This window comes from Pteropus medius, unplaced genomic scaffold, assembly GCF_902729225.1.
Source record: "Pteropus medius unplaced genomic scaffold, Ma_sr-lr_union100, whole genome shotgun sequence".
Taxonomy (NCBI): Eukaryota; Metazoa; Chordata; class Mammalia; order Chiroptera; family Pteropodidae; genus Pteropus; species Pteropus medius.
In genome coordinates this window covers 502,519-526,537 of record NW_024340851.1, presented here as the reverse complement: position 1 = coordinate 526,537, position 24,019 = coordinate 502,519, and the positions used below count along the sequence as shown (strand labels likewise).

General features: G+C 33.2%; 1 protein-coding gene across 3 annotated transcripts in view; it reads right to left on the bottom strand.

Moving 5' to 3' along the window:
- The window catches only part of ATP7A (ATPase copper transporting alpha), a 77,204-nt gene extending 55,205 nt beyond the window's left edge, over nucleotides 1-21,999 (bottom strand). Inside the window, exons 1-12 of one of the 3 annotated variants that reach the window (XM_039849336.1) lie at nucleotides 21,524-21,997; nucleotides 18,590-18,753; nucleotides 14,420-14,581; nucleotides 11,416-11,492; nucleotides 10,997-11,222; nucleotides 9,338-9,571; nucleotides 7,998-8,089; nucleotides 6,872-6,999; nucleotides 5,707-5,861; nucleotides 5,320-5,454; nucleotides 3,398-3,592; nucleotides 1,667-1,849 (exon numbers count right to left, since the gene is read on the bottom strand). In XM_039849336.1, the coding sequence (XP_039705270.1) occupies nucleotides 1,667-1,849; nucleotides 3,398-3,592; nucleotides 5,320-5,454; nucleotides 5,707-5,861; nucleotides 6,872-6,999; nucleotides 7,998-8,089; nucleotides 9,338-9,571; nucleotides 10,997-11,222; nucleotides 11,416-11,492; nucleotides 14,420-14,581; nucleotides 18,590-18,753; nucleotides 21,524-21,686 (1,914 nt within the window). In that variant the 5' untranslated portion in view covers nucleotides 21,687-21,997. Of the gene's footprint in view, nucleotides 1-1,666; nucleotides 1,850-3,397; nucleotides 3,593-5,319; nucleotides 5,455-5,706; nucleotides 5,862-6,871; nucleotides 7,000-7,997; nucleotides 8,090-9,337; nucleotides 9,572-10,996; nucleotides 11,223-11,415; nucleotides 11,493-14,419; nucleotides 14,582-18,589; nucleotides 18,754-21,523 lie in introns of all 3 variants that reach the window. The other 2 variants (XM_039849321.1, XM_039849327.1) reach the window with 2 other exon arrangements.
- Nucleotides 22,000-24,019: the final 2,020 nt, after the last annotated feature.

Sequence of the window (24,019 nt, the reverse complement as noted above, 5' to 3'; positions counted from 1 at the left end):
ATACAAGGTCATCATTAGCAAAACCAAAGATTACTGCTAATTAATTATAAATGTTTAGAATGAAACTGTCACTTATCATTGCCTATTTGACAGTGGATTTTAAATAAAGACAAAGGAACAGAGCATTGAGTATAATATTCAAAGTTACAGGAGAACCTCAGAATTCTTAGTTTTAATCCTACTCTCTAAAATTTATACTAAGCACAGGGAAAGAAAACTTGGAAGGTTCATCAATATTCTCTGCCCTTTCCAGTAAAGAATTACAAGTTAAATATTTAATTCTGTTGTCAAGTCAGATTTTCTATTCAGTATAGGGCAAAGGGTAACAAAGAACAGGGCCTTTAGTTACCAGAGTGACTCTCTAGTATAATTCTGTGTCCTTAGTAAGCAAAAGAATTCTGGCTCTTTATGTCTTCATCTTCTCTGATGCTCCATGTGGGTATAAAGAAGCCAGGTCAAAAACAGTAAATAGGTAAAAAGGAAAGAACAAATAAAGAAATGGCAATATCAATGATGGAAAGTGCCACATTTTAACTATAAAATTATGTGAGCTAATTTACAAAGAACTTATACAAATCAATGAGAAAAAGGTAAATAATTCTATGGGAACATAGGCAAAGGATACAAGCAGACAGGTTATAGAAAAATAAATTCTAATGGCCAATACACATATAAAAAGATGCTTAACCTTATTCATAATTAAGAAAGTGCAGGGCAAACCATCAATGAGTAAATATTTTTTTACTTATTAAACTGGAAAAAATAAGTGTTGGTAAGAATGTGGGAAAATGGGCAGTCATAACTTCTGGTGAAAGTATACACTGGTACAACCTTTCGTATGCATGTTGGTAATATTTGTCATGTGGGCATTGGTAATATTCATCAAAATTTAAGTGAATGTATCCTTTGATCTAGCAATTGCATTGATAGGCATTTAACACAGAGATAACTTGCAAAAGCTGACATGGATGTTAAGTGTACACTTACTGTAAGAGCCCCAAACCAGCTGTACAATGGACTACAACGTAGCCATTAAAAACAACAAGTCAGATTTCTATGTCCTGATATGGAAAAATCATTTAAAAATAAAAAAAACAAGATACCAAAGACTGGTGGCCTTTCTATGGAAAGTTTAAAAAATAATAAATGCACATGTTTTGGTATATGCATTAAAAATGGTTAAGAGGGTGCACACTTGTGAATATACTAAAAATTACTGAATTGTACACTTTATACAAGGGTAAACTTATAGTATGTGAACTGTATTTCAGTAAAGCTGTTATTGAAAAACACCGTTAGAAGGTTAATGCTTGTTAAACTTTGGAGAGAGGAATTATGGACAGGAAACAGAATGAGTCTTTCCTTTTCCCTTATGTAATTCTCTGAACTATCTGAATTTTCCTTATATAAATATGCATTACTTGTATCTTAACTTTTTAGTCAACAGGGGTTATCTGAGTAGGATTATAATCAATTTCTGTTTTCGTCTTTATACTTTTCTGTATGAAGAATCTAAGACATATTATAAAACAAACCGAGAAAATGTAAGTCTCTCTAGCCTCATACCAACTATATACAAAAATCGTAGTCAAACACCAGTTTGGTTTTGGTCTGAGTAATTCCTATAGCAGATGACTACATTAAGAAACAGGGGGAAAATGTGTACCTGCTTGCAGTATTTGGTTACGGCTGCGCCGATAGGGTGTTCACTGTTACTTTCAGCAGTTCCAACAATGGCCAGGATCTTATTGCGTGATATTCTGTTACTTTCCACCAGAACCTTTACTTGATTCACTACTGGGGTTCCATGGGTAATGGTTCCAGTCTTATCAAATACCACTACTTTTACCTGTAAGAAAATTGAAATACAATGTACCTATATGATTTGATAATCCTTAATATCACCTTTCCAGAAGTGAGAAAAAGGTTAACTTTGATAAACATTACTATTTTGTTTCTTAATAAACTGATCTTTGCCTTAATTTGACTTAAAAAACAGTCTTTGGGAAGACAAAAAGAAGGGAGAAGGGAAGAAATACTCTTAATTAGTTATATCAAATAGCCCCCTCTTGAACATGTTCAATCTACTGTGGATACATATTAAACAACTAGAACTAATTGTTAAGAGCTGACTGTTAATAGGTAATTAAGAGATGCCTCTAGTGCCTCCAAAGAAAGACAAAGGCTTTCAACACTAATGAGTTACAGATCCATAGGGGAAATCTGGGCAGATGATTATAAGAGAAAGGTAAGTAATTAAGTTGAAGTGAGCACCAGATAAGACCTGCTGGCTTGCTTTGACTTTCCTGGGTCTAAATGAGATGCTTGGCCTAAGAGACAGCTCAGGGAATCAATGAAGGAAATGCGGCCCAGAAAGAATAAAGGAAGAGTCTGGAATTAGAGAACACGGTCACCTCACAGTAAACTCAGAATTCGAACCTTGAAAAATGAATAGCTTGAGGAACTGAGATGAAAAGAGATGTGACAACTAAATACAAAGCATGACTGTGGACAAGAGAAAAAATAGCTATAAAGGATATTATGGAGATAACTGAGGAAACTGGAATATGGACTATAGATTAGATGACAGTACTATATCAATTTCTTGATTTTGATCATTGTATTGTGGTTATGTAAAAGAATGTCCTTCAAAAAAGAGGCTGATATCTGCAGTAAAGGGTATACAGGAGTTCTATACTATTCTTGCAACTTTTAAGTTTGGAATTATATCAAAATAAAAAAATTACTATAAAAACTAATAGCCTGTATTTCCTGGCTAGATGAGGTTCCAAGTCTGTTCTAAATTCTGTTCTGTATTTACTATATGCATCTGTATATAGTTTGTATTCTCATAAGAACATACTAGAAGAAGCATGGTTTTAGTTAAAGTCAAGCAGCCTTGATTGAAATTGTTATGAAAATCTTAATATGGGAGAGATCAAGGATAGAATTATATTCCTAAAGTCATAGTTGCAAACTGTCAGCTAGTGGCACAAAGGCAAAGAAACTGAAGTGTAAACACAAGCGCTATCTCACAGTGAAGAACACAAAAATGTAGTCACACACAAGTAGGTTAGAAGTCTGAAAGACTTGGGCAAATACCTCTTCTGTCTTCCTACTCTAAAGACTTTTCTAGTCTGAGCTGGAACAGGACTCTAGATTTTCCACATCAGCATCTGCTCTAAGAGAGTAGGCCTGGAGTAGTTTCAGAGATCTTAGATAACTAAGGCCAATCTGGAGCAGAACCAAAATAACACCTTTCCCACCTCAACCCTCAAGACAGTGCCAGAACAGGCTCAGTTTATAGACCAGATGGAAATAATTTAAGACTCTTTCTCAATACGGGTGCTATTGCCAGTTTGTTTGGAACAATTCTTAGTTCTGGAGACTATCTTACCTTATGAGCCATCTCCAGTGGCTCGCCACCTTTGATTAGTATGCCATTTTGAGCACCTACTCCTGTACCCACCATGACAGCAGTTGGAGTGGCCAGTCCCAGTGAACAAGGGCATGCAATGCACAGAACTGTGATAGAGGCTTGGAAAGCAAAGCGTATTATCGTTTCTGTTCGGGAGATACTTCTGTTGTAACCCTTTAGAAGAAAGGCACGAATTTTGGTTATTGATTTATAGCTATATGAAACAAAAGGAACAAAGCTTAACCCTATAGAAATAAAACCTCAATTCTGAAGTCATACATTATCCTACTTAGCTACCAACATATATGTTTCAGTTACTAGTAAGAAAACTTTTCTTTTGTGAATATAAGAAACTGTGACATAACTGGTAAACAAGTCACAGTCCTAAAATCAAGATTTTAATTTTACTGATCAGAGTCATAAACTATGGAGTGAATATAAGAAAACATAAAAGTCGTCTTTTTTTTTTTTTGCCCTGTATTGAGAATAACTGGATTTATCAGAGACTTTCAAAAATAACCACAAACATGGGGCCTAATTCTCCACAAATCTGATCTTAAACAAAAAGAATTCTAACTCTCTGTATACTGAGACCATAAGTCTGCCTTTCATACTATTCTCTCAAGACAATGAAAAAAAGTTGTCCGGCATGCAAAGGGAGCTTAATCACATTTCAATAAAATTCTTTTGAGCATAGCAATGTGAACTGAGTATATCTGGTAGTATAGCTGTTAATGACATTGAACATTTGCTTGTGTGAGTAAATATGACTGATTGTATTAGGGGAAATCTCCTAAGACCCCCTGAACTCATGATACATATTCCAAAATATCTTCCAGCAATCCTCTTGTTCAATGTATACTTCACCAACATGAATCATTTAAAGAAACTTTTAAAAATATTATACTAATGACCATATCATGGGATAGATACATAGCTGAGCTGTTATAAGTCTAGTTGTTCTTTAATTGAAGGAACAAACAGCATAAAACAGTGTGCAGACAGTATTTTTTAAAATAAAGAAATGCAACAATGTAAGACTTTCTGAATAATAATGGTTTCACAGTGCTAGGTTCGTACTAAGTTCTCAAATACTTAAACTAAGTGTTCATCTAAGAGTTATGTATCTATATAGATAAAGAGTTGAAAGGGACTTTCACAGACATCTAAGCTTATGCTTTCTTATATGTCATATGTATATGTTTTCACTTACACTAATTCCAATCCTGCAATTTAGGTATTACAATCACTATATTATAGATCACAAACTGAGGCTAAGAGAAGTTAGGTGACTTCAAGATTATATTTCTAAAATGAGGCACAGTCCAGGTCTCCTTTACCACTTTATGACACTGTACTTTAGAGACTATCAAAGAACTAGAGAAAAGCAGGCACTAATAGTATCTTATATTTATAAAGTATTTAATAAATTACAAAGCATGTCTAATATATCATCTTATTTAACTTTCACAACAACTACAAGTTATGCAGGATGGGATTATTTAAATCTCACTTTATAGATGAGGAAACTGAAGCTCAGAGAGAAATTAAGTTGACCCAAGATCACAGCAATGTTATGTGGCAGAGCTGAGATCCCAAGGTTTTTCCTCAATGTATCATACAGTCCTTTGTGAAAGCAAAATCATGCTGGGAATGAGACTAGGTATAAAATGTAAAAGTTCAGTCCTTGTTTTGGGAAAATCACAAGTTATAATGAAAAACATCTTTCCAGAAGAAAATCTTTTATATTTACAGAAATGAAAATGTTATTCTTATCACCTCCCCCCTCCAGTTCCTTAAAGATACTAGTAATTATTAAGGTTATTTTCCAATTAATTACTTAGGCAAAAAAATTCACAAACTGTTTTACACATGGTAAAGAATTGTTACAAGTCACTTACAGGAAAGTACGTTTCCACAACTTGAAAATTCAGAAATCCAATTATAATCCAAACCAAGAGGGTAACAATGGAAATAATAACAATAAAAGGAACAAAGTAGCCACTGAGTTTGTCTGCAAACTGCTGAATAGGAGCCTAGAATTTAAAAAAATAATTATATATATACACACATACACACACACACACACACACACATATATATATTTCGATGTCTCCTTTTTTGATGAATAGAGTATTTTGATACTGAGCACAAACAGAAATATTTTAATAAGCTCCATATTAATGCAAACAGAATAATCAAAGGAAAATATAAAAACTAGATCAAGAGTTATACTGAGTTTGCTTTAAAGAAAAATATTTTCTGTTTTTCCTAGGGAGTTAAATTACCTTTGATGTTTGTGCCTCCTCCACAAGTTTGACAATTTGAGAAAGGGTTGTGTCTGCTCCTACGTGGGTTGCACGGATAAGTAGTGACCCATTCTGGTTAATGGAACCAGCAATCACTGTGCTGCCAGATTTCTTAGCTACAGGCATTGCCTCCCCTGTATAAGAAATAAAGATAGATTTAGGGAGCATAAGTAAGCACTATCTTAAAACATGCCATCATTAGTTAATTGTTAAAAAAAATATCTAGAAAGAAGTTTCTTACTTCATGCAATAGAGTCTGGACAAATGCCCATGTGAAAATTGCCCTCCCTTTTCCTTTATGTTAGTTCTAGGCCAAACCCACACATATATATCTTCAACTAGAAAAACCTAATATGCTACCTCTTGTTGGCAGATACTTTTGGGGCTCTACTCTAATCTTAGATCTTTGATTCTCAGCCTATTCCCAAGGAGCATTTAGAACTATAGGAGGGAGTTCTTGTTTGTAATAATTACTGTTAGGGTATGGGGTGCTGCTACTCCAATTTAGTGGGCCAGAGTCAAGGATACTAAATGTACTACAATGTGTAAGTCCCTGAGAACTAAGAATTGTCCCAAACAAACTGGCAATAGCATCCCTATTAAGAACCAGAGTCCTAAATTATTTCCACATGGTCCATAAGCTGCACCTCTTCTGCCACTGTCCTGAGGGTTGAAGTAGGAAAGGTGTTATTTTGGTTCTGCTCCAGATTGGCCTTAGTTATCTAAGATTTCTGAAACTACTCCAGGCCTACTCTCTTAGAACAGATGCTGATGTGGAAAACCTGGAGTCCTACCCCAACGCAGATTAGAATAGTCTTTAGGGCAGGAAAACAAAATAGGTATTTGGTCAGGTAAATCTGCCAAAGTCTACTGGGCTCTACAGTAGAATGAGACAATTTCCTTCGGTTATACATTGTAGTAATTAACAATTCTCAGTGAAAAGAACCTTCGCTAGCATAACTAAAACCACGAAGTAAATCTGCAGAAATTGATTTAATAGTCTTAAAGAGAACTCATATTCTCTTTGCTCATTATTTACTCCTTCCATAGTTTCTACAAAAAGCTCTTCACTTTTCATGCCTATTTTTCATTAACACTTTGAATTCACTTCACTTTCATGTCATGGTCCTCTGAAAGAACATACCTGTGATGAGAGACTCATCTACCATAGAATGTCCTTCAATAACACGACCATCCACTGGAAATTTGCCTCCTGGAACCACTTTAATGATGTCTCCACGTTGTACAAGTTCCACATCCACTTGTTCTTCACTGAATATGAGTTAAAATAAAAAGCATTATGCCAATATTCTTCTTACCTTGATATTTCCATGCAAACTTTTTAGTTTATATCAAGTTTTTGGCTCCATAATTGCTACCAATGGAAGCTAGAACCAACATTTAAACTAGGAACTGCAACGTCAGTCCTGTTCACTGTTGGGGAACAGCTCAGTACCTGGCGCAAAGTAGGCACTCTAAATATTTGCTGAATAACCACTGAACAAACAAATGAAAGCATTAGAAAATAATGTAGTGGGTTTTATTTAATTAAATACCTTATTTATTGTGTAAAATTGCCTAAATAATTTTATGAGTATAAAAATGAGAAATACAAAAGAATGAAAGCTAATCAACACTTTTACTCTAACTTCCAGTGTACAGGTAACATAGGAGTTATAGAACAAGTTAAATTACACCATAGGAAGCAAAGAGACAAATTTAGACTGTGAGATATACTACAGGACAATCGATGAATGTTTCTTTAACAAGTCAATTGTATCAGGGGGTGGAAGAGGGTGAAAGGAAGGAGGCAGAATAGAGAGGGAGAAGCTGTTCTAGATTAAAAGAAACATTCAGTCAAATCTAATGAAGCAAGGACCTTGTTTGAATTCCATTTCAAAGAATGAAACTTAAAACATTTCGGAGATGAGAAATGTGAATATGGACTGTATATTAGATGATATTAAGGAGTTATTGTTCATTTTGTTAGATGCAATATGGTGCTACAGTTATATAAGAATACATCCTTTTTTTGGACATACTATAGGAGTATTTAGCAGTAAAATGATATGATTGGAATTTACTTTAAAATACTACTGTAACAACAGGAAGACAGAATGTACAGATGAAATAAAGTGTGGCAAAATGTGAATAATTGTTAAATCTGGGAGATGAATTACGTGGGTTCATTATATTCTTCTACTTCTGTGTATACTTGACATTTTCATAAGGAGTTAAAAAAGAAAAGAGGGAAGAATGAAGATAAATACCTCAAGAGGATATTATCAGAGCCAAGAGTTACAATAGTTGCTTCTGTTGCTTGTAGTGAAATTAGCTTGGCAAGAGCCTCCGATGTTTTGCCCTATAAATTAAAAATATATATATATACACACACACACACATATATATGTATATACATGTATATCTATATGTGTATATATACACATATATATACACATATAGATATATATATAAACAATGCTAAGAGAAAAGAAAAGCTCAGGTCTTACCTAAAATAAAGATATAATCTTTAACATTTACCCAAAAGACAGCTTTAGGAATATTAATTAGTTCAAATCAGAAAATGTTTCACTTCAAAAATATGAAGTACACAAAATAAAAATGTTTTATTAGGTATAACTTATAAATAATGTAAATTAATAAGAAATACATCAGGAACTCATAAGGAAAGGACATGAACTGGCAATTCATTTAAGAAGAAATATAATGCCCAATGTGTGGAAAAAAGTTTATCCCTGCTATTAATGAAAGAAATACAAACTAAAGCAATTCTATAATACCATTTCACACCTATTAACTTAGCAAGAATTTAGATAGGAGTCAATGACGACAAAGTTGTAGTAAAACTACTTCACTAATATACCCCTGCTGGCAAAAATTGTTACAATTTGTAGCATGAGCCACAGAAAGATTTATGCCCTTTAATCATATGCTTTGTAATTTATCCTAAGATACTGATGATTCAATTTAAATGAGTATTAACCATAAATATGTTTAATACACGGTTATCTAAAATTAAAAATTGGAAACAATTTGAGAACAAAACTGGAATGGTTTAGTATATTATAGCATACTGATTTGACAGAATATTATTCAGAAATACCCAATAATTATCTAAAGTGCAAAACTGAGGGAAAAAATCTTTATAGTGTTAATGGTACAAGGTGTAATGTATACTATCTTTGCCACTCTGTAAAATATAAAAGTATATGGAAAAGGATTAGAAAGTGATTTCCATTATAGCATGAGATTATGGGTAAATTTTTTTCCATCATCATTTTAAATCATATGGTCAACATCAACTGTTCCATTAATAATGTGATATAAAAAATGATTAAAATAAGTACTTCTCAAATGTCTCTCTCTTAAAATAAACATGGATCTACTGTACCATCTACAGCATTAATTCCACAAATTTGGTAAATCTAAAGGAATATTTAACTTAAATTATTGCCAAATAAAAATAAATACTTCTTTCAGTAAATGATTAACTACAAAATCAATATATATTTCCAATAATTGGTTTAGAAAATGTTACGGTCATTTATCCATCCAAGATTTTAACAACTGTCACCTTATCTTAGTTTACCTTTGCTATATGTTCCAGCCACCGGCCTAGTGCAATAAACACAAACAGCATAGGAGGTGTGTCAAAGAAAGTAATAGGGTTCACTTTGGCTCGCTCATACATTGCAACCAGAAGAATAACCAAAGAGTAGGCAAATGCAATGGTGGTGGCTAGCACAATTAGTACATCCATATTTGCAGTTTTATGCTTCAGCGCTTTGTAGGCTTGAATGTAGAAGTACCAGCCTCCAAAAAACTGTAAAATAGAAACGATAACCACTGTTTTAAAAAATGCTGAAATTCACATATATACCTCAATAACTAAGACATAGTATCAATGTTAACTTCCTTTGGCTTTTATGTAATCCATAAACACGAGAGATTTTAAGCTGAAACAATAGTTTGTATTTTAGCAGATATGTGTGTGCAAGGATTCAAATTGCTGTATAAGCCCTTGGTAGCTGCCCTTTATGAGCCAATGGATATTCCATAATATAAAGTCAGATGGTTCTTAGATTTTTCTCTTTGATGCTAGCCAAAACAAGAACTAAGAAAAGAATAACATTCTTTTGACAAGGATTTTTTTAAATATAAAACTCATCTTACTAAGTAAAATAAGACAGAGAAAGACAAATACCATATGATTTCACTTATTTGTAAAATCTAAAAATCAAAATAAATGAACAAACAAAACAGAAGCAGAGTAAAAAAAAGGATGGTTGCCAGATGAGAGAGGGTTTGGGGGGCTGGGTGAAAAAGGTGAAGGTATTAAGAAGTACAAATTGGCAGTTACAAAACAGTCACAGGGATGTAAATGATAGCATGGGGAATACAGTCAATAATATTGTAATAACTATGTATGTTGGTAGCTATATGGGTACTAGACTTATTTGGGAGATCAGTTCATAAGTTATATAAATATCTAACCACTATGCCGTACACCTGAAACTAACATAATATTGAATGTCAACTGCAATTGAAAAATTAATAAAAATTTAAAACACTCATCTCCCCCTTTCCAAAATACAACCTAAATGGAAGATCACAAACTATTGGATCTGTTGGCTGCATTCGTTGGCAAACATAACTTAGAAGCTTACTTTTCATTAGTATAGAGAAACATACTAAGATTTTTAAAAAATCATTATTGCCTTTTACAAGGATCAGAAAAAGGAATACGTTTAATAGATAGATGTGATCCATAGTAAGTTTATCTCAAAATAAGGGTTGAAAACATACAGAAAATAATGAATTTAAGTGCCAGGGAGAAATAATAATAATAATAATAATAATAATAATAATAATAATAATAATAATAATATAATTATTTTATGTAATACATATTAAAATAGATTTAATGTAATTAATATAAATATAATTCATTTTAAGATATTAAATATAAGTAAAATGTATTTTATTGTTATAATAATTTTACTTTCAGAAATAATTTAAAATATAAAGTTATATACAATAGAAGATATGAATACCGAATTCATATCTGAATATGAATTGAACTCTTATTCTCTGCTTTGTCATTAAACAATATCCTTAGAGGTTAAGTAGAATTTATTACCTATTTTAACTAACCACTCAGTTTAAGATTATTTTTGTAAAGCATCCAACATAAAATGATCAAACTTTTGGCTAATATCTGCTTTTCAATTGTTAACATTTCACTTGCCTGTACAGGTACACACAATACGAAGGACAGCAAATTCATAATGGACAATCCTGGCAGTATCTGGCGCTCCAGGAACATAGAAGAATGAACGTTGACCATTTCTTCTTGACTCATGTTCTGATTATGGTGAAGAGTTGCAAGGTGATGATCCATAACCATCATATATATCATCAGTCCCATTACAGGAATACAGAAAAACAGGCTCACAAGGAAGGACTGTCTCCATCTTATGTAGAAAAGAAAAATCATTTTAGTAAGTACCTAATGGTTAAATATTTTATGTACTATAGGGAAATACAAATTGTGACCACTCCATTGAGTATAAAGAATGGTATCGTAAAAACTTACATGCTAAGAGGATGTTAAATTTGTAACGAAGAGTCAAAATCTGTTTTTACTGACACTCCAAAAGTACTTACTGTCTTATTTCTCGTTTATGGTCTAGGTGGCTTGCTGACCGATCCTTCTTGACTAAAGATGCTTCAAAACCTAAGCTCTAAAGGAAATTCATGAGAAAACAATTATTTCACTGAATATACAAATATTATGTAGAGAAATTCTAAGCCATGGTATTGTCATTAAAAATAATTCAATTTAATTACTGAATGCAAGTCACTCTGGGGAATACAAAGTTGAAGATGTACTTCCTTTCTTAATTACCTTTCTTTCTAATCTGTCATCAAAGAAATGAATATTTCTTCAATTCTAGTTAGTGTCTATTCTACTGTTCTCAAACTGATGATTTAACTCAAGTGCAGTTATCCTCAGTAGAGTTTCTTATTACATCAAAAAGTAAACTAAAGCCTCCAATAAGTAATTTTGGAAAAAAAGCAGAATCTGTTACTTGGCTAGGCTGACAGAATGTTTGACGACTTAATGAAGACAAAATTCAGCAGTAAAATTATAAATCTTACATTTAGACAAGCATCATCTACTAGTACTGATATACTATTAATCATTTTTTAAAAAAAATTTATTTTTGACATGCATCCCCTAGACAAGTACAGAAAACTGAATAATAGGCCACAAAAGCCAGCACTATACGAAATATACTATTCAAAGCTTTGCATATGCAGTCTTTATTCTTGTTCTATCAGAAAAAAAAATTGATAAACCTTTAGCCAGACTCATCAAGAGAAAAAGTGAGCCCAAATAAATAAAATCAAAAATGAAAGAGGGGAGATTACAATAGACATCACAGAAATACAAAGGATCATAAGAGAATACTACGAACAATTACATGCCAACAAATTAGAGAACCTAGAAGAAATGGATAAATTTCTAGAAACATACAACCTCCCAAGATGGAAACAGGAAGAAACAAAAAATTGGAACAGACCCATTACTAGCAACAAAATTTAAGTAGTAAACACTCCCAACAAACAAAAATCCAGGACCAGACAACTTCTTAGGTAAATTCTGCCAAACATTTAAAGAAGAATTAACACTTATCCTTCTCAAACTATTCCAAAAAATTGAAGAGGAAAGAATACTTCCAAACTCATTTCTATGAGGCATTACCCTGATACCAAAACCAAAGACCCTACCAAAAAAAAAAAAGGAAAAAAGAAAAAAGAAAATTACTGGCCAATATTCCTGGATGAACATAGATGCAAAAATCCTCAACCAAATATTAGCAAAGCAAATTCAACAATACAGTAACAGGATGAGACACCAAGATCAAGTGGGATTTATTCCTGGGAAGCAAGGATGGTTCAATACCCACAAACATGATACACCACATCAAAAATACTAAGCATAAAAATCATACAATTATTTCAATAGATGCAGGAAAAGCATTTGACACAATTCAACATATATTTATGATAAACACTCTCAACAAAGTAGGTATAGAAGAAACATACCTCAACATAATAAAGGCCATATATGACAAACCCAAAGCTAACATACGCAATGGTGAAAAGTTGAAAGCTTTTCCTCTAAGATTAGGAACAAGACAAGGATGCCCACTCTCACCACTTTAACATAGTACTGGATGTCCTAACCACAGCAATCAGATAAGAAAAAGAAAAAAAAAGGCATTCATTTGAAAAGGAAGAAGTAAAACTGTCACTATCTGAAGATGACATACTACTATATATAGAAAACCCTATAGACACCACCAAAAACTATTAGAACTAATAAATGAATTCAGTAAAGTTGCAGGATACAAAATTAAAATACAGAAGTCTGTTGTATTCCTATGCTAATAAGGAACCCACAGAAGGAGAAATGAAGAAAAAAGAACACGAATACACACACAAGCACACACACTCACACGCACACGTGCACACACACACACACACAATGACATTGGTTAACGAAATCCAATAAGTTTCAGCTGTACACTTTAACAGTAAGGCGTATATATATTTATACTGTGTGTTTGTCTCCCATAGTTAGATTTCTTTCTGTAACCACATATTTGATCCCCTTTACACTGTCTTCCTCCCCACCCCCGCCATACCCTCTACCCTCTGGTAACAAATATTTTCCTCAATGAAACAAAGTATTAAAAGAAAACCACACCTCAGTAAGACTCATGAGCATAGACAGTAACACACTATATTTTCGACTGCTAAGGAAAATGCTGTTATCCAACATTTGTTGGCAGTGTAGTACAGTGAAAAGAGCAGGCATAAGCTTTGGAGTCTGAAAGATTAGGCTCAAATTCCAGTTATGATACTTACTAGTTATTTGTCTTTGGGCAAGTAACTTAACTTCTCTTAACCTGAGTTTCCTCACCTCCAAAATGAAGATGACAGCACCGTGGTAAGAATTAAATTAAGAGTCGAAGCTTTGCAATCTTGGTAACTAACTCATAGTAGTTACTTGCTTAGGGCAGCTTCACAAAGATGTTAATGGTATTATCTTTACTAATAGGCTCTTATCTGAACTACTAACATGCTTTAGATCATTAGAACTCCAATGCTATACCACACTGAAACTTTTAAAGCACTTTTATATGTACTGCCACTTAAGATTTACTGAAGAACACAAGATGAATTTATCACAAAGAAAAAGGTTTGGTCTTTAAAATTTCTTACTTTAATTTAAAAATACATCATTTGCTTTGACCTAACAAAAAATAAAGCATCTAACAGGATGCTTCACTTTCTTAGTAATTAACATGAATCTTACTCATAACAAATGTATTTTATTTCCATTTTCTGAATATTGTGGTTCTTCTTTAAGTCTGTTCCTGATTAATAGTGCTCATAAGCCTTTGCCTAACTCTTCCTGACAAATACATCCCTACTAAAAGGCAGATACATTTACAGTAAATTTTGAGACAGATGTTGTCTAGAGTAACCAAAGGGGTCAGATTTTTTCATTGTCTCAGTCTGACACAAACCAGAAGCGACTCAAGAGAGTGCTAACTGAACAAGCGGGAACACAAAAATGCAAAGCCTGGGCACTTACTTTAATTGTATGGATAATATCTCTGGGACCAATAATTTCTGGATCATATTTAATATGAGCTTTGTTGGTTGCCAGGGCCACAGAACAGTAGAAGATCCCTCTGTGTTTTGTGAGGGTAGACTCTATTTTATGCACACAGGAGGCACATGTCATTCCTCTCACCTGTTAAAGACAAAGGCTTTGTTATTCAGAAATATACTTTTTCCTCCGTTAAACATGAGTTATTACTTTAAACTAAAAGAACTCTTGTAACACGGGACTAACACACAAGATCTTATCTGCACTATTAATTAATACACTTTGGATATGACCATTAGAACGCTGTTTTATATCACATTGAACAAAGATATGGTCCAGCTGCAACAAGTTAAACAGAAGAGGATCTCATTAGAAGTCTCCCTCTTCCTGTCACTACTCATTGATAGAGGATTTGACAAATCATTTTTTCTTGATTCAATGCCTTGCTTCCCTCTAAATTTTTTTTTTCATCCTGCTAAAGCATACAGCCTTTAGTATTACTTTTAGTGAAGGTTAATGGATGATGAAAGTATTCTATCTCTGCCTAAAAATGCATTTTGCCCTATGTGTTGAGCGAGGTTAGAGTTCAGTTGGGTATTAAATTCTATAGTAGAGGGGAGGACTCCTGAAATGATTGTATGAGGCACTCAGCAAATCCTTCCCCCAAAAAGCAATGATAAAACTGGGCAGAAGTTTCAAAATCAACCAGTGAAAGAATCTGGAAAGTGACCAAAGAATACACAACAAATTATGAACCCTTTATTCAAAAATATCTCCTGTAAAAAAAAAAAAAAAGAAGAAGAAGAATATCTCATCCATATCAGTAATACAGTCATATCAGTGATGGAGTAAGGATCTCTGAAAATTCTCCATAAAATCAATAAGAAAATTGGCAAAAAGTTGTCATAACCAACTTTTCAGAAATTTGGAACTAAAAAAAAAAAAAAAAAGCTCGCAGCAATCCAGGAAGCATTTATTCAAGAAAATCAGATGAATCTCAACAAAAACAGCAATCTATGTAGCATTATAATTTGCCATATTTCATTCCCTCCCCTTCAGTTCTGTGGTAGTAGCTATGAAGACCAACAGCCTACAATCACGATGAAGAACAATATCAGGGAAGTCACCAGAGAGGGCAGAAAAGGGTTGGTGCTCTTTCGAAGTCTCATTCTCAGAGAACCATCATTATTTGACCTGTATGGTGGTTCCCTGAATTATACCACTTGCAAAAATGTCTGTGTTTGCCTTGACTGGAGCTCAGTAAGTGCAAAAAGCTTTTTCCCTCTGGGAGAATTTGTCAAAAATGATTAGAGGAAATTATTTATCCTTACAGCTGCCTGAGCCAATGGACAACAATTGGGGCAAACAATAAGCTAACCAAAAAGCCTAAAAGGAAAAGCTGGAAAGCAAAATGTCCATAAAAGCTCCAACATATTCCTAGGAATCTAGAAGGCCATGCACATGTATGGGTTGTGCACACGTCCAGGGCTGCATGCATGCTCAGAAAAGACTAAAACCTCTCACCTCAGGTTGATCTTTGGGCTCTGTAGAAGCAGGAAGTGAAGGCTAAGGCAAAATGACTGCATGGCTGAGTGCTGAAGGTATGCCCCAACATTTACACAGAGCTCTTCAACAAAGGCTGGGAAACTTACTGGTTTCAGGTATTTAAGAAAATTTGTCCAACCATTAGCTGACCACTGAGCTAATGAAGCAGGCTTCAGTGGCCACACACAATAAAAAAAATATAGGCTTTAAGGAATTAGTTCAGAAAAGTCACTATACAAACAATGATGACAAATGGCAACAACAGTAAACCTTGAGCTGAGGGGAAGGATCTTATTTCCAGAGTTGCCACATTATATTTTCAATAAAAATTGTGAGACAATGCAATGAAACAAGTATGGTCCAGACACAGGAAAAAAACAATCAATAGAAACTGTCCCTGAGGAAGCTCAGACACTGGACTTACTAGATAAAGATGTTATGTCAGCTATTTTAAATATATTCAATGAACTAAAGGAAATCAAGTCTAAAAAATTAAAGGAAAGCATGAGAACAATATCTCACCAAATAGAAGATATCAATAAAGAGACAGATACTATTAAAAAGGCCCTATAGAAAGTCCAGATTTGAAAAGTATAACAACTGAAATGAAAGCTGTGCCTAGAGGAAAATTTATAGTTGTAAATGCTAATATTAAAAAATAAGATTTCAAATAAATAACTTAACCTTCCACCTTAAGACATTAGAAAAAGAAGAACTAAACCTAAAGCAAGCAGAAAAAAATAATAAAGATTAGAGTGAAAAGTAATAAATTGGAGAGTAGAAAAAAATCAACAAAACCAAAAGTTGGTTCTTTGAAAAGATTGACAAAATTGACCAACTTCTGTCTAGACTGATTGAAAAAAAAAAAAAAAGACTCAGATGATTAAGAAAGTAATACCAAAAATAAGGAGTGACTGCTAATAGGTATGGGGTTTCTTTTGGGGGTGATGAAAATGTTTTGAAATTAAATAGTGGTGATAGCTGCACAACTCTTATACTAAAAAGCACTGAACTGTACACTTTAAAATATCAAGTTTTATGATATGTGAATTATATTTCAATTAAACCTCTAATTTTTAAAAGTCCTTTAAAAATAAAAATCTGCCCATTCTTTTTAATAACTATTTAGTATCCCACAGTATGGATATATCATAACTTATTTATCTAGTTCTCAATGACTGATATTTAGTGTTTATCTTTTGCTCTTATAAATAACACAATGAACACCTTTGCACATGTCGTTTTATACATATGCAAATATGTCTGTTGAATAACTTCCTACAAGTAGAACTTCTGAGGCAAAGGCTATGCACAATTTTACTTTTGATAGACATTGCCAAATTCCTCTGTTGAGAGCTTTCATCAACTGACACTGCAAGAGCAATATATGCAATATATGAGAAATCACGAATAGTGTTAAAAAAAATTTTTCTAACTTTAATGATCTAATAGGTGAAAAGATGACATTTTAGTACAGTTTAAATTTACTTTACTCCTATTACAAGTGAGGCTGAACATCTTCACACATGTTTAAAGAGGAACTGTTTTGGCTTTTCTGTGAACTGTCAGTTCATATCCTTTACCATCTTTCTTTTAGGTTGCTGGCTCTTTTCTTATTAATTCATCTACGGTATGAATTACAATTGTTTTACTTGTCTTTGGACTTGTTTATGGTGCTTTTCTCTCAAGAAGAAAATTTTCTGTACCTGAATTTATCAATCTTTTCATTTATGGGTTTTATATGATATTTAGAAAGGCCCTTCCTAATCTAGTATTATTTTTTAAATTAAAGGTTATATGTTATCATCGAGGAAACCTGGGTAGAGGTTACATAGAAATTCTCTGTACTATTTTTACAACTTAATTATGAGTCTAAAATTATTTTCACAACAGACTGATAGACTGATGTATGATAAATACAGTAAAATGTTAACTGCAGAATCTAGGTGGTGTGTATAAGGGTGTCCACTGCACAATTCTTCTGACATTTCTGATGTCTAAAATTTTTATAATAAAATATTTTTTTAAAGCTCCAAATATTTCTTTTAGTAAATTCACGAATTCTATTTTACATTTAAACTTTTGTTTGAACTGAAATTTATTTTGGTATGGGGTTAAATTTTTCATTTTAGTTGTTTAAGTCATATAAATAAAAGTTGATTTGTTGGGTTGGAGTAAATGACTGTTTTAAACCAGTATGCCCATCGCTTCCTGGCCTCTTGGCTAAGATCAAGTGTAAATCAATATGCCTTATACCTGGTTTTATGATTTCATTTATAAAACTTAAAGTCTTTAATCTATCTGAAATTTATCCTTTTACATGCTACTATGTAGGAATCATATTTTATTTTTAAAAGTTGATTTTCACTTATTCATCACTCAAATCTGATTCTTCTTTTTTGGTTCTTAACAGAGATATGACAACTACCTTTTACATTCCATGCTTGAAGGCCGCCATTAAGTCATATCTTATCTTCCATTTTCCAGTTTCCTTAATTTTCCTTTTGTCTTATTTTCTCAACCTTTAAATATCTTTGGAACTCTTTTCTGAATCCTTGTTAAGTTTTTCCTGGAAATTTTATTAATCACACAAAAATTCTTACTTACAACAAGTTCCAAAACACCATCTCCTTCACTGGCATTTTCTATCACAGTGGTTCCAAATCCAAGTTCTCGTATGAACTCCGCTATCATCGGGGGTTGTATAACAGCAGGATTATATCTTACTTCTGCCTTTCCAGCCATCAGAGCCACAAGTACAGAATATATTCCTAGGAGCATTGATAAGAAAAACAATTCGGGTAACACTCCTTATTAAAAAAAGAGTAATGTTATAATATTTTTTTTTCATTTAATCCTGAAAGGATTAAAGTGAATCTGGAGAAATTCATTTCCTAACTTTTATAGTCTTGAACCCAAACCAAACTATTTGAAAAGGGGACCTTATTTCTTAAACTTTTTATTATGAAAATTTTCAACTATAATTATACAAAAGAGAGAACATAATAAACTTGATGTACTGATCAACCAACTTCAACAATTATCAATATTACTGGGCTGATCTTGTTTTAGCTATATTCCTACCACCTACTCCCTGCCCCTTATCCTGATTATTTTGAAGCAAATCCCAAACATCATGTCATTTCACATGTAAATATTTAAATACATATCTCTAAAAGATAAAGACTCTTCCCTTCTAAAGAAAAAAATAATACCATTATCATATCCGAAATAGAATAATTCTACAATATCATCAAATATCCAGGTAATATCCACATTTCCACAATTGTCTTATAACTGTTTATTAGTTTGTTTAACAGTTTGTTTGTTTGAATTGGGATCCAAATAAGGCCCATGAATTGCAATCACTTGAGATCTTGTCATGTAAAAATATAAAGCATTTTCAGAAGCCAATAAGACAGAGTCCTAGAGAAGGGAACTCATGCACTTTGGAAATCACTGCAGTTGTAGCAAAGAATCCAAGAAAGTACCAAATATATTACCAAGCAATAGTCATTTCTAAAAATTCTCAAGTTTTACGTCTGGCACACACTAATCTAAAGTGCTCTTATACCTAGAATAAAAAAGTGCCATACGACTTGTTAACAAAACAAAGGAGTTCATTTTATGGCAGTCATGCTGTTCTCTGGTGCAAGCCTTTTTGTTAACAATTCCCACTTCTCTAAGCCAGCTATTGCTATCATTGCCAGGAAGAAAACGAATTCCACAAAGCAGAAATGGCAACTTTTTCTAGGAATCCATGGCACTTGGTGGCTACCTGACAGAGAATGGGGATCAATAATCGATAGGTCAGCTCTGGGGGTTGATAAAAAGAAAAAAAAATAACCAAATATTAATTTACTAATAGTTTTTAATAAGGAAACAAAGTACTTAAATATAATCTAAGTTTCCTATATACAGTGCTTCTCTGGGCTTTGTGGGCACCAAATAATTCAGAGGATCAGTTCACGGGAAAGTGTCAGTAATAAGAGAAGGGGATAGAGAAAGTTGGAAAAAAAATCATTTTGCTTCAGCAGAATGTAGTCGATAGCCAAACAGAAATAGGAGGGAAAATCTGATTTTTTTAAGTTCAAAAAATAGGTTTCCTACTTATATAAATTGATAATTTTTAAAATTCTTACTTCCAACTATAATTAGAACTCTTTCTATTCATTTGCAGAAATATAATGTGGCCTGAACTGTGAAAACACCAGTTAAAAAAAAAAGAAGAAAGAAAAGGAATGTAATGACCCTGGCTAGGCCAATGGTATTCCTAATTGGGTTAAGAGGTTGTAAAGGGGATAGTAAGTAGTTAAATTGAAAGAATCACCTTAACGGATTAAAAAAAAAAAAAGAAAAGATCTGTAATTGGCATAGGCATTACTTGTCTCATGAAAAAGGCTTTTTCTGAATTGCCTAAAAATAGTTGGTTCTAAAATTAAACAGGAACCTTGCAAACTTCTTTTTGCTTTTATCTACTTACAACCTCCCTCTTTTTTTAATCAATCAAAGTGTACAATAAGCTTTAGCCTTGACTGTATTTTAATTATATATAATGGAGGCTGGATTGAAGGATGCAGAAATGACAGAATGCAGACAAGGTAATATTGAATGCAGACAAGGTAATATTGAACTGAAGGTAATATTGAAATGTATGTATATATAACATACATTTTGTTATAATGATGTTCTGGCTTTTATATATAAAGTGAGTCTACTGGCCACAAGCCTACATTATTACTCTATATACTGTGAGTTATTTCCCCTATAGTGGGGATAAGCTTATACTAATCTTATTTAGTCCTTGTGACTAACAGCATGTATCATTAAGACACCTGTAGCTAGGGCTGCCTAAGTACCAAACCTATGTTTTAAGTCTCATTAAACATAATCGCATATCTCTATGGTTAACAAATCTACTATGCCATACTGTGAAGTTTAGTAATGTGATTGCAAATTTATAAGCTAAAACATCTGAGTGTGACTGAATAAAAAAAAAATGTTATAGAATTTCTAAGATTTTATAACCTGAGATTAAAACTTGCACACAATATTAAGTAACTTTTGAACATTTTTACAGAAAGCAAAGATCAATGAACAGACTGTTAGAAGAGAACAATATAATTCTAAGCAAACATTTTTAGTCTCATGCTTTGTCTGGGTACAGTAATACTGAAATTTATGGATTTTAGTTGTTAGTTTTGAGTATAACTTTAACAGGAAATTTATGTTTCTTAAAATCCATTGCAGCCAAGGTCCATAAAGAATAGCAATCTTATATATTTCCTTCTGCTATTTTCCTGCAAATTTCATTGATATTAAAATGTAATCATGAAGCAAACGAGATAGGAACTATATCTAAGGGAACAAAAGACTAACAAAAATTGGCTGTCAGAAAGTCAAGGTTGTCCTGTACGTCACTGATAGTCTTTATGAGGCCTTGGTAAGAATCATAAACATGGTAACAAAACACATAGGAGGACAAAAAGGACAGATTCCTCAAACTAAAACATAAAACAACAGGCTTTAAGAGTGTCTCACCTTCTTCTCGTCTTAAATTCCGTTCAATGTTTGCTACACAGGAAGCGCAAGTCATACCAGTGACCTGTATGTAACACTTAGATGAAGTCTTTACGTCCTCCTTGTCGTGAATTGGTGTCATTATTTTAGTATAAAATTCACTAGTTGAGGTCAAAAGTGGCATTTCCGATGAGGGCTGAGCTATTACTACCAATGGCTCATTTGAATCTGGTGGACAGGGAAAGATTCTTTTTATTTGAGGTATACTCCAGCTGCATCCTTATCATTCACCACAATCCATCCCTCCAGGCGCTGTCAATCCATTCCTTTAAAACCAGCTTGGACCTAGAGCCCTCAGCAATGTTATTTTTACACTTTCTAGGGAGGAAGCAACTTCCAATTTCATTGCTCCCATCCCAGTTCTGAGGAAATGAACACACTGAATGAACAAAACTGGTTATATCAAGTTCTTCTAGCCATTATTTCCACCCCAAACTCTAGGTATAGAGTAGTTTGTTAATGGATAGCTCTTATTTTTACACCGAATTTTTATCATCAGTTAACAATTTGCATCCTGGCATTAAAGCAATTCATGATATAGTAAGTGGAACAAAAAGCGATTTGCAAAACAGCACTGCAGTATGATGTTATTTAAATTTTTCTGAGTGTGTGTATATATGAAAACATGCATAAGAAAGCCTGGAAGGCTTCATGCCAAACTATGAACAATGGCTACTTTTGGGGTATGGAGTTAGAGCAGAAACAGACAAATGAACAAATTTCCTCTATAGACATTTCTGTATTGTTTGAATTTTAACACTAATATATAGAATTTTAAAATTACAATGTTTTGTGGACAATGGAAGAAGAGGCAAGGAGTAAGTCAGCAATAATCTTCACTTTGCACAAAGGAGTATTCAGAGAATCTGTCCGTAGAATGTTTATGGACTGTAGAACAGTGGGAAGCATCTATCATCCCATTAGCTCCCCTCCGGTCTCAGACTATCTGCTATTCTGTTTTAGTTTATACATTCCAGTATTAATCACCTTTTAAGAAGGCAGAAATTATTCTCTCTAGTACATCCATGCAGCTGCAAAAAATAGCAAAAGATTTTCTACTCTCCTGCAGAGATAAGGAGGAAAATAAGTGATGTTGAAATTTCCAGTAACTATCTAACTTGTTCTTTCTTCCCCTTGAGCAAAAAACTGGTTCAGGTCTATTTGGACAGTGCACAGAAGAAGCCCTACATAGCAGAGTTAATTTTCAGGATGCCAATGAAAGGCATCTTTGAATAAACTATAACAAAAGCCTGACCATGTCCTTAATGAATGATATAGACTCTTCAAATCAGTATAACAGCTCTAAAATTTTAATGCACATAGAGTCACGTGGGAGATCTTGTTAAAATACAGATTCTGATTCAGTACATGTAGGGCAGGGCCTGAGATTCTGCTTTTCCACCAAGCTCCCAGGTAATGGCAGTACTGCCTGTCAGGGTACGGCAAGGACACTTTGAATAGCAAAGGACTAAATCCTCCCAATACTAAAATTAGTCAGTCTCTGGTCTTGAGCAAATCACTTTGGAAAACTATACTTATTCAATTAGGTTATGAGCATATTAAGAACATAGAGGGTAAAATTCACCAAACAGTACTGTTATGTTAAAGAACTTAAGAAGGAGGCACATTTGCCCAAAGGAAATAACTTTGGCTTTGAAAAAAATAGATTATTTTAATCTAGCCAGGATCTTACTACATTCTCACATTAAGTACTATCAAGACTTAATTTTGAACTTGGACAAAAAAAAGTTTATGCTGCTAATTATTTTAGGTCTTGTTCCAGAATGAGTTATTTCAGATACCAGAGGTAACCCAGAATACCATCTGCAACTTTCACACTCTAGAAGTACAGTATTAAAATAAAATTAAATTAAAATAAGTACAGTATTAAAATAAAATTAAATTAAAATAAGTCGTAGAGGTACTCTCTTCTAGGTATCCTGGCATGACTTCTCAACAAAGATCCACAAAACTGTACTCTTTACCCCAGTGAACACGGCAAGCAGAAGAGCAAAAGCTTTCATCTTCCACAGAGGCAATGCAGGTGTTAAAAAGTCATAATGAATTAAATAGGCATAGTTTCTTTAAATTAACTTTTCTATAGGCTGTAGCAACTATACTTATGCCTAAACAAATGAAAAAGGAAGGTCAACTTTCCTGCACTGGAGGTACCAATCAGAAAAGATCCCAAAAATTTCAAGAAAGGATTTCCAATCTGATCCTCAAAACTGTTAGGTTCAGTGTCTGAAATAATGTGAAGAACACATAATCAGAAAATGGCTTAAAAACAATTATAAACACCATGCCTGCAACTTACTCTCAATGATTCAGAAAAAGTTATGTATGTATGTTTGTATGCGTGTGTGTATATATCTATATATACATGTAGATATATATGTGTGTGTATATATATACACATAGATATGTGTGTGTGTGTATATATATATACATATAGAT